General features: G+C 39.2%; 1 protein-coding gene across 5 annotated transcripts in view; it reads left to right on the top strand.

The window, feature by feature from the left end:
* npas2 (neuronal PAS domain protein 2) overlaps window positions 1–14,430 on the top strand; it is a 68,172-nt gene that overhangs the window by 36,576 nt on the left and 17,166 nt on the right. For all 5 annotated transcript variants that reach the window (XM_058088276.1, XM_058088277.1, XM_058088275.1 and 2 more), the window contains exons 2-11: window positions 5,558–5,729; window positions 6,887–6,943; window positions 9,372–9,526; window positions 9,639–9,730; window positions 9,861–9,950; window positions 11,463–11,583; window positions 12,263–12,376; window positions 12,491–12,609; window positions 13,863–13,945; window positions 14,027–14,133. In XM_058088276.1, coding sequence (XP_057944259.1) covers window positions 5,599–5,729; window positions 6,887–6,943; window positions 9,372–9,526; window positions 9,639–9,730; window positions 9,861–9,950; window positions 11,463–11,583; window positions 12,263–12,376; window positions 12,491–12,609; window positions 13,863–13,945; window positions 14,027–14,133 — 1,069 coding nt within the window. In that variant the 5' untranslated portion in view covers window positions 5,558–5,598. The remainder of the gene's footprint in view (window positions 1–5,557; window positions 5,730–6,886; window positions 6,944–9,371; window positions 9,527–9,638; window positions 9,731–9,860; window positions 9,951–11,462; window positions 11,584–12,262; window positions 12,377–12,490; window positions 12,610–13,862; window positions 13,946–14,026; window positions 14,134–14,430) is intronic.

Raw genomic sequence — 14,430 nt, 5'->3', positions numbered from 1 at the left:
TGCTTGGCGTGGGTGTGAAAGAGGTGGAACACAAGGAAATGTGCGCAGCGTTTGGTGCACATGGCCTTGCGATTATGCTGTCAGACTGTTTTTGTTGGTGTAGATTACAGCAGACTGTTATGGTGTGTCAGTGAACCTAACAATTTTGCTGTGTGTCAAGCAGGCGCTACAGGCGATGTTGTAGCCCCCATATAACACTATGACTAAAGATAAATAGCACATGGATTATGTTTTCATTTGTCTCATTCACTCTAAAGTAGTTTATGACATCATGGTAATCAGTACCCATCAGATGGGTTTAAGGTCTAGATTCTGTCCATTTTGTGGAATTAAATGATTGTTGATTAATCATGTCTTCAAAAGACAAAACAGACTGGTCTGCTTGGCTGTAACTGGCACAGGCGCTGCTATTTTCAGGTCTACACTCAGCTTTCTACCTGTAACTCAAATAGAAACAGCACCCTTTTGAGGACAAAATGTACATATTCTGGACAGAAGCGACAGATCGTTTGAGAGGTTTAAAGGAGGCCGAGGTTGAGAAATCACCTTTGAATGTCTCCTACATTTAGGCTTTGGTTTCAGACCACTATGACCACTGGCCGGCAGGGGCTTCACACCACTGTATCTTAAAGGCTGTTTTCCACCTCAAAAGAGTAAAACCAGTCTTGGTTGTGGTGTGCTTCTACCTTAGAGGATACATACTTTAGGTTCTGAACCATCCTGCCGGACTAAAGCTGTCCTATATAGTCAATAGGCATGAACTGATCAAGCTCTCTGGGCTGAGAGGCAAAACATCTTCTAAGACAACTGGAACAGTCCATTTGCGATCCATTCAATGTCCTTTGAGCAGCAAATGTTTGTCCATTAAAGTTGAAAAGAAAAGCCGATGGTAGATACATTACATTGATGTTCCTCGTAGGACATTTAAAGCCGCTATTTCTTGAACTCCACTATGTGAGATTGTACCCTTCCCCAAGTTCAGGTCACTAGTTGAAAGCTTTTAATACCTGACGGCACACATGTAACCAGACACTGGTGTTTTTAGCTCTTAACCTAGCAAGGTGTGGTTTTAACCTCAATTCATTTAAAGAATGTAGGCTGATATGTGTGGTTTCATTTTACACAGCGAGGTGCTGAAGCTGCGTGCGGCAGTTTGTTCACAACAAAGTCTTTGATAGTACGAGGAACAAAAAACACTGATCAAAGAAAAATGGAAGAATGAAAAGAGCACCGAGGAGAAAATACTCAAAAAAGAAAAAATACAAAAAATAATATACAAAGTACCAATATAAACGCTACACATATCCAGTTTGACAAATGAACGATTTGGCTGTGCCAGTAGCAACCCCCTGTATTGATAAGAATCCGCCATAAATCCTTAGATTAATCGATTGTGGAGACATGCACCAGTCACCACAAGAGAAGCAGGTGTCTGTCTTTTAAACAACACAAGAGCCTGGGCTGCCATGTATGCTCCATAACTGAAGATGAGAATGGATGTAAATAATAATAATAATAATAATAATAATAATAATAATAATAATAATATTAATAATATCTCTGTGTGGAGTTTGCATGTTCTCCCCGTGCATGCGTGGGATTTCTCCGGGTACTCCGGTTTCCTCCAACATTCCAAAAACATGCTAGGCTAATTGGTGACTCAAAATTGTCCATAGATATGAATGTGAGTGTGAATGGTTGTTTGTCTATATGTGCCCTGTGATTGGCTGGCAACCAGTTCAGGATGTACCCCGCCTCTCGCCGGAAGACAGCTGGGATAGGCTCCAGCACCCCTGCGACCCTCGTGAGGAAAAAGCGGTAGAAAATGAATGAATAATAATAATAATAGTTGCAGGCGCGCTAGCTAGGTAGTCAGTGTGAAAGATTTTCAACATAAAACCCTAAAGTTTGCATCATCTTTTGATTTCACAAGAAGTATGCAAAACTTGAGCAGCCAGACCAACAGTATGGTAACTTTGATTTGTACGTCATATTTACGTTGAAATGTTGCACGCTGACTGCTGTTATGATATTTTGAGTATGGGATTGTTTACTTTTCCTACGCATCATTTTTATTGCACTCATATGTTAAATAGTTTTATTTACCATACTTACTGGACTAAAAGTCACACTTTTTTTTCATGGTTTGGGTGGTCCTGCAACTTGTACTCCGGAGCAACTTATATGTTTTGTTTTTTTTAACTGACAGCCGCCAGAGGGCACTCTAGGCCCCAATCACTCCTTTACCAATGAAAATCTACTTACAAAGACAACTGAGGGGCTATCCACGCAAAAACGTTTTCAGCAAAGTATTTTATCGTTTCAGCCTCTTATGCATGCTGTTCTGGGTGACCTCAAACTGAAAGCAGCTTCCAGAGTGGGGAAATTTGAAAACGCTAGCTAGTTGTTATCATGATTACAAGCAATAGGACAATGATGATATCACCGATCCACCACTGTCACGTGGCCGGACGTGAGCTTTGATGACATACGCCAACATTCATTCATTCATTTTCTACCGCTTAGCCTCACGAGCCTATTCCAGCTGTCTTTAGGCAAGAGGCGGGGTACACCCTGGACTGGTCGCCATCCAATCACAGGGCACATATAGACAAACAACCATTCACACTCACATTCATACCTATGGACAATTTGGAGTCACCAATTAACCTAGCATGTTTTTGGAATGTGGGAGGAGAAAACCCACGCATGCACAGGAAGAACATGCAAACCCCACACAGAGATGGATGAGGGTGGAATTGAACTCCGGTCTCCTAGCTGTGAGGCCATATGCCAACATAATATCTGAATATTACGACAGACATGACTCACTCAACATCAGTAATCAGTACAGGTGATCTATGGCGTACATACGACTTGAATTCCTAGACCAGGGGTGGGCAAACTACGGCCCGGGGGCCACATCCGGCCCGCCAAGTGTTTGAATACGGCCCGCCCAATCTTTCAAAAGTATTTAATTTAAACTCAACATACAACCTGGCATCATGGCCTGAGCCAACCTTTTGATGGTTGTATCAATTTCGTTGTTTGACATGGTCTGTTGTTTACAAAGTGCTCCTGAAAAAAGAGACACAAGCACATAATAATAATAAAAATTAAAATAATAATTATTATATTATTATTATAACTACTATGATTATTATATTTATTATATTAATGCTAATTATTATATTAAATATATATAATAATATTGTTATATTTGCATATTTTACATAATAATAATATAATAATTATTATTTTAATTTTATTTTAATTATTATAATATTTTATTATTTTTAAAATATTTAAATATAAATATAAAATAATAAATAATAATAGCAGATTGCATGACAATTTTACAGATACAATAATACCAGGTGGACTGTTATGTGTAAAATATATAGTCTGCCCCCCGGAAATTTTGTTATATCAATGCGGCCCGCGAGTCAAAAAGTTTGCCCACCCCTGTCCTAGACGGTGATGTAAGTTGAGGTTTGATGTAAGTCAGATCTTATTTCTAAAATATTATAGTCACACTGTACAACAAATATTGACATAAAATACAATAATAAAACAAGTATAATAATTAAATGACCACTACATTGCTTTGTTATTACTGTCACTTTGAGAGGATCGGTGACCCAGCAGTTATGTGTCGTGTTAAAGAGTGTTATGCTTTCCAACTGTCTGTGAACATGACATGAGTCCTGACTGGGACTGGGCTGTGAGTAGAGAGGTCAGTAGAGTTTCCTGATGTTGTTTTGGCACGGTTATTCCAACAATAGATTGTTTCGTTTGTTGATTGACCATGTCCTTGTCATGCTTACAATGCCATCTTTATCTCGAATGATGGTTGCCACAGTCGAGTTGAGAAGAATGCTCAAATCTTATTTTGTATATGCCTTACACTTAGTACAATTAGTTTTACCATGACGAGTTTTGAAGTGGAAATAAATTAGATGATATTATTACAAGCTGCTGGATTGAATGGTGTTTGTGCTGTTCTATTTCAGTTCATTCTTTTCATCTGCTACATTTCCTTTTACAACTCAAAATGATTTGCTGCCTGAAAGCTACTGTATGCATACATTTGGGCTGCTTTGCCTTGCATCGCTTATATCACTTAATAGCGGGGGATGGAGGATCCACTCAAGGATCCACTTGGAGGATGCACTCAAACAGTTTGGAAACACCTTCCCATTTAATGTGTTTTCTTTCTTTTCACGACAATTTATTTATTTAGATTGTCAAAACTATCAGCAAACACAAGTGGAATTTTATACTTAACAAAAAATATATATCATGATCAATGCACATGTATGCATCCTCATGTCAGTGCTTAGTGGGGATGTTTATTACAAAAGTGCCTTTTCCTATTTCACCTTCTTCAAAGGCTGCGAAGGAAGTGATTTTACAATTATTATTTTTTCCTACAAGGTTATCATATGAAGTGTCTGCTTCAGACATTTTTTTTCTAGGTCAGAGGAGCTCCTCCTGTGCAAAAACACTTTTTACTGTTGAAGTGCTGCACCCAAATTGACAATAGTTCAGTGCTGTTCCATTACTGATGGTGAGCTGAAATCTACAGCAAGATAGATGTTTTTGGAGATTTAATAGTGCAGTGGAACTTTGGTTTTCTGTTCCAAAGCGTCTGTCTTAAACCAATTTAACCAAAAAAAATTTCCAATAGGAAAATTGATCCATTCCAGACACCCAAAAATGTTGGCTTTGAGTGTTGGCCCCCTGTATGAGTTCAACACCTACAGTGTAAACTAAGTATGGGGAGATTTGACGTCGGGTGTGTGATTCATTCATTCATTCATTTTCTAACACCTATCCTCACAAGGGTTGCGGACATGCTGGAGCCTATCCCAGCTGTCATTGGGTGAGAGGAGGGGTACACGGTGGACTGGTCGCCAGCCAATCACAGGGCACATATAGACAAACAACCATTCACACTCACATTCATACCTATGGACAATTTGGAGTCGCCAATTAACCTAGCATGTTTTTGGAATGTGGGAGGAAAACACACAGATATGCTTGAGGGTGGAATCAAACTCGGGTATCCGAGCTGTGTGGCCTGCGTGCTAACAACTCGGCTATCATGCAGCCTGTGTGTGTGATTCAAGATGGCTGAATAAACAAGCAATGCTATGAACGTAGCAATGGGTAAAATATGAGTTTGTCACACACAATATTGAACGATAACCGAGGCAAAGTCAAAAAAGGAATCATATGAAAACCAGGTCATTTGAAAACCAAGGTTCCACTGCAAGTGCCATGCTATGTCTCCTTACTGTGTGTGATTGTGTGTGTGTCTAGTATGGAGGGTAGGAAGTATGGGCTTTCTTAGTATTTGTTTTGCCTTTTAATTGTGGTAATTGTTTCTAATTCTGTAAAGCACTTTGTGTTGCATGTCTTTGCAGGAAAAGTGCTATACAAATAAAGTTGAAGTTAAATTTGATTTGAAGTGATTTCTTCTCCAATCCATATAAAATTGAGTCAACAGAATAGTTGATGATGGCATATACTTTTTTTTTATGTGTTTCTGCAGGATTTGGCATTTTTTGGTCCTCTAGTGTGTACTAGATTTGTATGAAGGTACGCTCAGATGAGGTCAACACGGATTGTGAGACTCGAGAGACAGCCTGGATGGGAAAGAGCGTGAGTATGGACAACCTTTCTGACTTCGGCGGCCCCTGTCCTTCCAGCCACAGGGAATGGGAGTAAGTACGACAACAAGCTTCTTTTCATTCCGGAACTTTCTTTCATTGTTGTCATTTACATTTAAAGAGTCAGCAGACTCACATTTAAAACCTTACCATATGTTTTGTCACTTGTTATTGAAGGTTTTGGGTTTTCGATGGGACCTATTATGCTTTTCCCACTTTTCCGACCTATAAATGTAGTTAGAATGTTATATTCTCGTGTTAAACGATGCCAAAGTTTCAGATAATGAGGTTTGCACATTTGGAAGTGAACTTCTCTGCTTCTCTGTTTACGGTGTTAGCAATGTCTTCCAGGAAGTGTTTCTTTGGGGGAAAGGGACAGCTACTTTTGTTTACAATTCCTAACAAGGAAAACATCAGGCACAAGTTGTTGGAGTTCCTGATTCCCTACCAGCAAAAGAGAAATATTTTAATCTGTCAATGGCATTTCACACTGGACTGTTTTCACGGGAAACACGAAACCCAAAGAAACACAGCTGGAATAGGTGCAGAATCTAGATGATCTAGAAAGCATTCAACTCAATACAAAGGGATGAAAAATGAGTATAATATGTCCCCTCATTAACTTATTCATATACATACTCAATCGTTCAAATTCTATGTAAAAAAATACTTCTATTTCTAATATTTGGAATGGAAATGTGGCCAAATCAGTTGCAATTGATTGTAAAGATTCCACAGTAGTGTTTATATTGATTGGCCTGTAGCTAATCTGTAGCTCATACTCATCCGTGATGACACTCTTTGTCAAGGGTTAGTGTCTTTCCCTTTTTCTTTTCAAAGCGGTTTACGGCAACATTCTGTAGAAATTGCATCAACCCTCCAAATCCTTTGTATTGAAGTTGTTGGGCTATAATGTAGTAGTGTAGGGTGCTTGTATGAACTTCACAGTGCACTAAAATTGTTTATTTCAAGATTGCATTGTACAATAATATGCGAGGAAAGAATAGTTTATTCAGTGACTAACAAAAAACAAATGGAGTGACCGTATTTAATTAAAACTCCTAAAGTGAAGGTTGAGGCTGGTTGCAATAGAAAGCAAGTGTGCTGTTGCCAGGTAACCGCACATTAGCTGATGAGATTTGTCCGAGCTTTGTGCATTGTTTGTGGTTTGTGAGAGATGTGTAATTTAATTTCTGCTTGTCTGATTCTAGTACCATCAGCTGTGTGGAAGATTTAATGGATGAAGATGAAAAAGACAGGGCCAAAAGGTACTTCTGCTGTATTTATGACATGATGACTTGTCATATTTGACATCGGAAAATTGATTTAGTTGCAGTTTCTCCATGAAAAAAAATGTGTTTCCAATAAAAATGTTTTGTTGGAAGACGTTTGCCTCGCTTGAAAAAGCACATAGCAGCAAGTGAAGCATTGAAGTCAGTGCCTCTGCTTTAAAAGGATTACTCTTTTGCCGATTGACCACATCCCTCTTCTGCCTTGTTAATGTTGCGTACGACCAACAAACACAATGCCATGACTAAAGTAGCACTCATCATGGGGGTGCAAAACACTACTCAGACATTTTCTGACACAGACAATAACAAAGCAGTAGACAATGAATGGCTATCACTGTTAAATCACATACAAACAAAAACAAACAGCATATAACAGCCACACAACGTCACTCACGTATGATGTATTTGTATTTTTATATTTGTATAAAAGTGCTTCTCAAATAGTGTGGCAGGTCCACCTGGGGTGGGTGGTGGGGTAGGGCATGAAAGCATTTCTGTCCCCAAAGGGGGGCATGATAAAAACCATAATGTAACATAACATAACAGGACCACACCGTGTTTTATTCTGGGGCAGGGTCAATGCTTCCATTATAAGTCATTATTATTTATTTATGTATCCCAGGGGTGTTCAAACAATTTTCCACAGAGGGCCGCATACTGAAAAATGAAAGGGTGCACGGGCCGCGTTTAGATTTCTAAACCAATGCATGTAGCTCTGCAGAGCCTGCGTTGCAGTTTTGTGTTATTGGGGACAAAGCACATTATTGCTACTCTCCTTACATTATACCTTTTTTCTGTTTTTTTCTATTTATTTTCTTTTATTTTTACAAATATTTAAACTTTTTTGTACATTTTTTATTGCAACTTTATTCTTTGTTTTGTTTTGTTTGTTTCTCATAAAAAGATAGAAGATAGACTATGTATATCCTGTAATGGTAATGGTTTTATTTCATTTGAACATGCATCAGATTACAATTGAATGCATCACATAATCAGTTCACAGTTCCACATGTCCAAAAGGAGTAGGAAGAAGCAAAGCTTATTAAATCCTACCCCTCCATCTGGTACTTTTACAATCAATAACTGTTACATTTGTTCACTTCCTGCTTTCCATAATACAGTTTAAGTTTTTTTTTTTTTTTTTTAATAATGCACCTCGTAGCAAAGTACGAGGTGATATGACCATCCAATGACATAATGGGTACCATAGTAAGTGTCAATATAGTGATATATATAGCACATCATGACTGGTTCAAGACTCTTCATCCTTGTATTTAGCACACATCAACTGCTTGTATTGTTTCTTGAATTGGCTCATCGTTGTGCATTGTTTGAGGTCCTTACTCAATCCATTCCATAGTTTGATTCCACATACTGAAATGCTATGGCTTTTTAACGTAGTCCTAGCATAGAAGTGTTTCAAATTTAGTTCTTCCCTGAGATCATATTTCTCCTCTCTTGTAGAGAAGTATTGGATGACATTTTTAGGTAATTGGTTGTTTTTAGCCTTATGCATTATTTTAGCTGTTTGAAGATGAACTATATCAGCAAGTTGAAGTATTGCTGTATAGTTCAACTTAATTTTTTATGAATATGATGACTTTATCCCTTTATTCCCTAATATTTTGCCTTTTTCTTGTAAAAGTACTGCCCCGGTTCAATTTTCTCTGTTTTTTTAAGTTTTCTAGTTTCATCGTATTTTTATCATCATTAAAAATAAAAAAAACAGCCACCCGCTGTGTATGTCTCCCGGGCCGCATTATGGACACCCCTGGTCTATCCATGTCCGTCCAACCATTTTCTATGCTGCCTATCCTCACTAGGGTCGCGCATAGGGTCGTGAATGGCGGGGTACACCCTGGACTGGTCGCCAGCCAATCACAGGGCACATATAGACAGACAACCATTCACACTCACATTCATACCTATGGACAATTTGGAGTCACCAATTAACCTAGCATGTTTTTGGAATGTGGACTATCCATGTGATATTTCAATTAAATCTGATGACAGCGATGTCAGTCCAATTTTACTGTTCGTCGGAACGTATATAAATTATACCTAAATGAACATCAAAGTACACTGATCCTGTACCAGATCCTGTCACATGTCCAAGAATACTATCTTTATCCTTGATGTTGGTCGCAGTATTTGAGCGGCATGCAGCCAATGTTGATTTCTCCCTTTTATGAGCATTTCACAATGGCTAATTTCACTTCACTTTTCAATTTCCTTTTCCTTTTCATTGACACATTGCCATGAGAAGAGTCTGCCTGATGTTAAAAGTGATGTATATCAGCTAGTTTGCACATTGTTAAATTCTGAGTGCATCGTAACGGAACGTCTTAGCAGGGAACTTTGTCTTCTTCTGGAAACTGACTAGCGCATGTGTTTATTGCTAAAGGGCATCCCGAAACAAATCAGAAAAGAAGAGACGAGACCAGTTCAATGTGCTCATCAAGGAGCTGTGCACCATGCTGCAGGGCCAAGGCCATCCTCGCAAGATGGACAAGTCCACCATACTGCAAAGAACTATTGACTTCTTGCAGAAGCAAAAAGGTACGGCATAACAAACACAAATCTTGTTTTAGTTACCGTTGTTAATGAACACACCTCACATGTTTGAGTATGAGTCACTCGTCACTTGCCTTTAATTGCGCTCGCTCCGCAGACATCAGCGCACAAAATGAAACGTGTGATGTCAGACAAGACTGGAAGCCTTCATTCCTCAGCAATGAGGAGTTCACGCAGCTCATGCTCGAGGTAAGCACCGCAACAGGATGCACGGGATAGACCCACGTGCTCTCAAACTGATGATTTCAATATGGAAAACCAGGCAACGCCTTAGCATCAACTTTTAGCATCGACAGCCATCTCTCTTTATTTTTTACAGGCACTAGATGGTTTCTTGTTAGCGTTAACTACAGATGGAAACATCATATACGTGTCGGACAGCGTGTCTTCACTTATTGGACATTTGCCGGTAAGTGTAAACAGTTGGAATTTCATTAAAATGATACTTAACTCTCCGGTTTCCTCCCACATTCCAAAAACATGTTTGGTTAATTGGTGACTCCAAATTGTCCATAGGTATGAATGTGAGTGTGAATGGTTGTTTGTCTATATGTGCCCTGTGATTGGCCGGCCACCAGTCCAGGGTGTACCCCGCCTCTCGCCCGAAGAAAGCTGGGATAGGCTCCAGCACGCCACGTGACCCTTATGAGGATAAGCGGTAGAAATGAATGAATGAATGATACTTAAATCATACCAAATACCAAAGACGTATATACATACTATATACTATGGTTCCATAAGCCCGACCACCAGGACCCTCACGTCTTTTTGTGCCAGAGGCAAAAAGACTGAACACTTAATGTCACTTTTAGAGCAGTTTTAATCTATAAAAACGTTAGCGTTAACTACAGATGGAAACATCATGTTATATACTATACTGTACTATACTGAGTAATACAAACAGAGAGGTGATTAAATGGGTGTTAGTTATTAGTTACATTATTAGGGCTCTAATAATGTTAAAATTGTAATTAGATGATGATGAACAGGTTTTCTATGCCATAACTACGATCATATTCCATTAATGAATACTGAATCCTACTAATACCAATTAACCACAATAAACGGGAGACGAATATTGTTCCTCTTCTTTTCATAACCAGTACTTCATGTTGTGGTTTTCTTTAGTTTTGTGCTCTTATTCAGTGCTACTATTTAGGCAGAGCCACAACACACGGAGAGCTAAACATAATACTTTATACAATCATTGCAAATTACATATTTACAATCCCAAGGCATGACAACTGATCATGATCTCAATTTGAGAGAATATTCCACATTGTGGACATACTGAGCTTGTTACATACTGTGGTGAAGCCTCTACTAAAGGCATAGAAATAAAATTAAACACGTAATGTTCACATCAGATTTAGTATGATGTGATTTTCGTAAAAAATGTTCTCCCCAATTTTGCCTTAGTTTTCATACACTGCGTCATTTTGGGCTCAACAATATAGTCCATATGTTGCGTGAATCCCATTGCCCAAATAAAGCACCCAATGTGTTGTTGATTCAATGTGTGTCCATTTTTTATTGAGTGCAGCTGCTAAATAACCCCCCATGGGGCCAAAAAAAAATGATAAAGAAGGTGAGAAACACTATTGACTGTACAGGAAGTCCACATCAACAATATATTTAGAATTATTAGGGCAAATTGCCTTGGTCTTCGACAGACCTTTTGGAACCAGTTAATGGGGAACACGGAGATCCCACTGCACACTTCAGTGGCCAAGTCGGTGGTATCATCTCATCCCAAAAGGGTTTTACTTTCTAAAGTCAAAAGTGAAGTCACCAACACATAGAAACAAGCATCAACTGAACGGCTGGCATGGATATATGATTTTGTTTTTGCTTTCAGTAGGTGTAAGACGTCCATATGGTGACAGATTGTTTACTCGTAATGTGTGTTCTTTTGCACCAGTCAGATATGGTGGACCAAAATATCTTAAATTTCCTCCCGGAGCGGGAACACGGGGAGGTGTACAAGCTGCTATCATCCCATATGCTGATGACCGACCCCATTGCTGCTGACTTCCTAGCCAGTGAGTCGCCTTTTTACACAACACAATTCATCTTGTCAGCGCAAACCCAAAACATATCTCCTATTCAGTTTCATCACAAAAAGCTAAAAATATCACCAGGAATCCTTTTTCAGGGTTGGGTATATTTAAAGATGGAGAAAGCAGGTTGTCGAATGGGGTTTGTAGTTAATTGGATTCCGTGATTTGTGTGTCTATAATTATCCCTTTTAGCTAATAATAGTCACATGCTTAGTATCATAGTTTTAGACTTTTAATCACTGTTATGTTAACACAATAATCCCCAAGGCAATGAACTACCCAGGGCTCAAGGCTCTGACCTTAATCCTGCATTACTATTGGGCTTTTCACAGTAGCTAAGCCTCAAAACAAGTTACAGAACCACGTGTTCTCAGCCCAAAAGGTGTCCTTGGTTTGTAAAATGCCGTGGTCTATCCACACTAAACCTTTCTGATGATGCCATCACTGGCTAGTCTTCTGTTGGATAGTACATTTGTGGTGTTCGAACAAATGAGTTCAGTGGATTTAAGGAATGGAAATTCTCATTTCCAAATATTACACAATGTGTGAACCTGAGCTCTCGTCACAAAGCACACACAAAGCTGATTTGTTGCGCTTACGCCGTCACATGATTTCAATCCTGATTTCTTTTTCCTGATTTCAAACTGGTTCTTTTTTTCAGGTGAGGCACATGTTGAATTTTGCTGTCACCTTGCCAGAGGCAAAATTGATCCAAAAGAACCACCCGTGTACGAGTATGTCAAGTTTGTTGGGGATTTCAAGTTTCATAACAATGGTATGTACTTATTTGAGTTTCAGCTATTTTCTTAAGTCATTTCCCATGTCAGCAAATGTATTGTTATCATTTATCTTCCTAATTAGAATGACTCTTCTTTTTAATGTCTCCCAGTGCCTACATCCTCTTGTAACGGGGTTGAATTGACATTACCAAGAAGCCTGCAGTCATCGCTGGAGGAGCAGGTCTGCCTCATTGCTACTGTACGATTAGTCACTCCGCAGTTTCTTAAGGTGAGACTTGTTTCATCGCAGTTGCTGTGTTGCATGCATCTGTGTTACAACTAACTGAAGTTGATTTACGTATAATTATAACAAATGGGTAGGTTCATTTTGCTTCCGTCATTGTACCTGTAGGGGGACATGGCTTTTAACTGGGGTCGTACCCTCAAATTAACTGTTTGGCATGGACTGTTATACAGTCATTCATTCATTTTCTACCGCTTATCCTCACGAGGGTCGCAGGGGGTGCTGGAGCCTATCCCAGCTGTCTTCGGGCGAGAGGCGTTGTACACCCTGGACTGATGGCCAGCCAATCACAGGGCACATATAGACAAACAACCATTCACACTCACATTCATACCTATGGACAACTTGGAGTCGCCAATTGACCTAGCATGTTTTTGGAATGTGGGAGGAAACGTACGTACGAGTTAAATTCCTAGACAGTGATGTAAGTTGAGGTTTGATGTAAGTCGGATCTTATTTCTAAAATATTATAGTCACACTGTACACAAAAAAACATTGACATAAAATACAATAATAAAACAAGTATAATAATTAAATGACACAGTCATCAATTTTGAGTCACCAATTAACCTAGCATGTTTTTGGAATGTGGGAGGAAACCGGAGTACCCGGAGAAAACCCACGCATGCACGGTGAGAACATGCAAACTCCACACAGAGATGGCCAAGGGGGGAATTGAACTCGGGTCTCCTAACTGTGAGGCCTGCGTGCTAACCACTCGCCGTGCAGCCCTGGACCGTTATACAATCAACAAAAAATATAAGTGCTACAGTTGTTTTTTTGCTCCCATTTTTCATGATCTGTCCATATAGGTATGAATGTGAGTGTGAATGGTTGTTTGTCTATATGTGCCCTGTGATTGGCTGGCGACTAGTCCAGGGTGTACCCCGCCTCTCGCCCGAAGACAGCTGGGATAGGCTCCAGCATACCACGCGACCCTAGTGAGGATAAGCGGTATAGAAAATGGATGGATGGATGAACTGGATGAAAGGCCTCTACTGCAAAATCAATCATTTTATAGCACAAAACAGCACAAACAAAGAGGAAACTCATTCCGAGCATGTCAGGTGTTGATTAGCACTGTATTGTACACTTTGGTAGGTTTATATTTTGTTAAGTTTTTTTTAAGAAATAATATTTAAGTAGCTTCACCGTAGTTCATGCCTTCATGTAAGCTCTGGCTTGAGTAAACATTACTTGTTATAAAATCCTTCCCTCTCCTGTGTTCATTTTTATAGGATTTGTGTAACGTGCATGATCCTTGTGATGAATTCACATCCCGGCACAGCCTGGAATGGAAGTTCCTGTTTCTAGATCACAGGTACAGTAAATCATGTCACTGATTCCAATCATCATTCATCACTCAACACTCTTCATTGTGTTGTTGTTTTTTTTGTTTCAGAGCTTCTCCAATCATAGGCTATTTACCCTTTGAGGTTCTTGGAACATCTGGCTATGATTACTACCATGTGGATGACTTGGAGCTTATAGCACAATGTCATAAGCAACGTAAGTCACTGATAAAATTGCAAGTCCATCACTGATAGGGTGCATTCTTTTGTTGTACGAGATACAGCCATTCTGTAGTTTGTGAATCCTAACTCTGTATAACGGTCAAGACTAGAGCTGGCCTAATTAGTATGTGCTTTGTTTGCATTCCCATCGTATCGACAAGTAAGACAGTCTTTATAAATTCACAAAAATCCAATTAAATAATGTTGGAAACACTGCCATTTGGGAAGCGGCACATTTCTATGTGGCACAAACATCCATATGGGAACAAAGTGCAAAGTATAAACTATCATG

Source organism: Doryrhamphus excisus, chromosome 11 (assembly GCF_030265055.1).
Source record: "Doryrhamphus excisus isolate RoL2022-K1 chromosome 11, RoL_Dexc_1.0, whole genome shotgun sequence".
Taxonomy (NCBI): domain Eukaryota; kingdom Metazoa; phylum Chordata; class Actinopteri; order Syngnathiformes; family Syngnathidae; genus Doryrhamphus; species Doryrhamphus excisus.
This window is presented reverse-complemented; position numbering and strand designations above follow the sequence as displayed.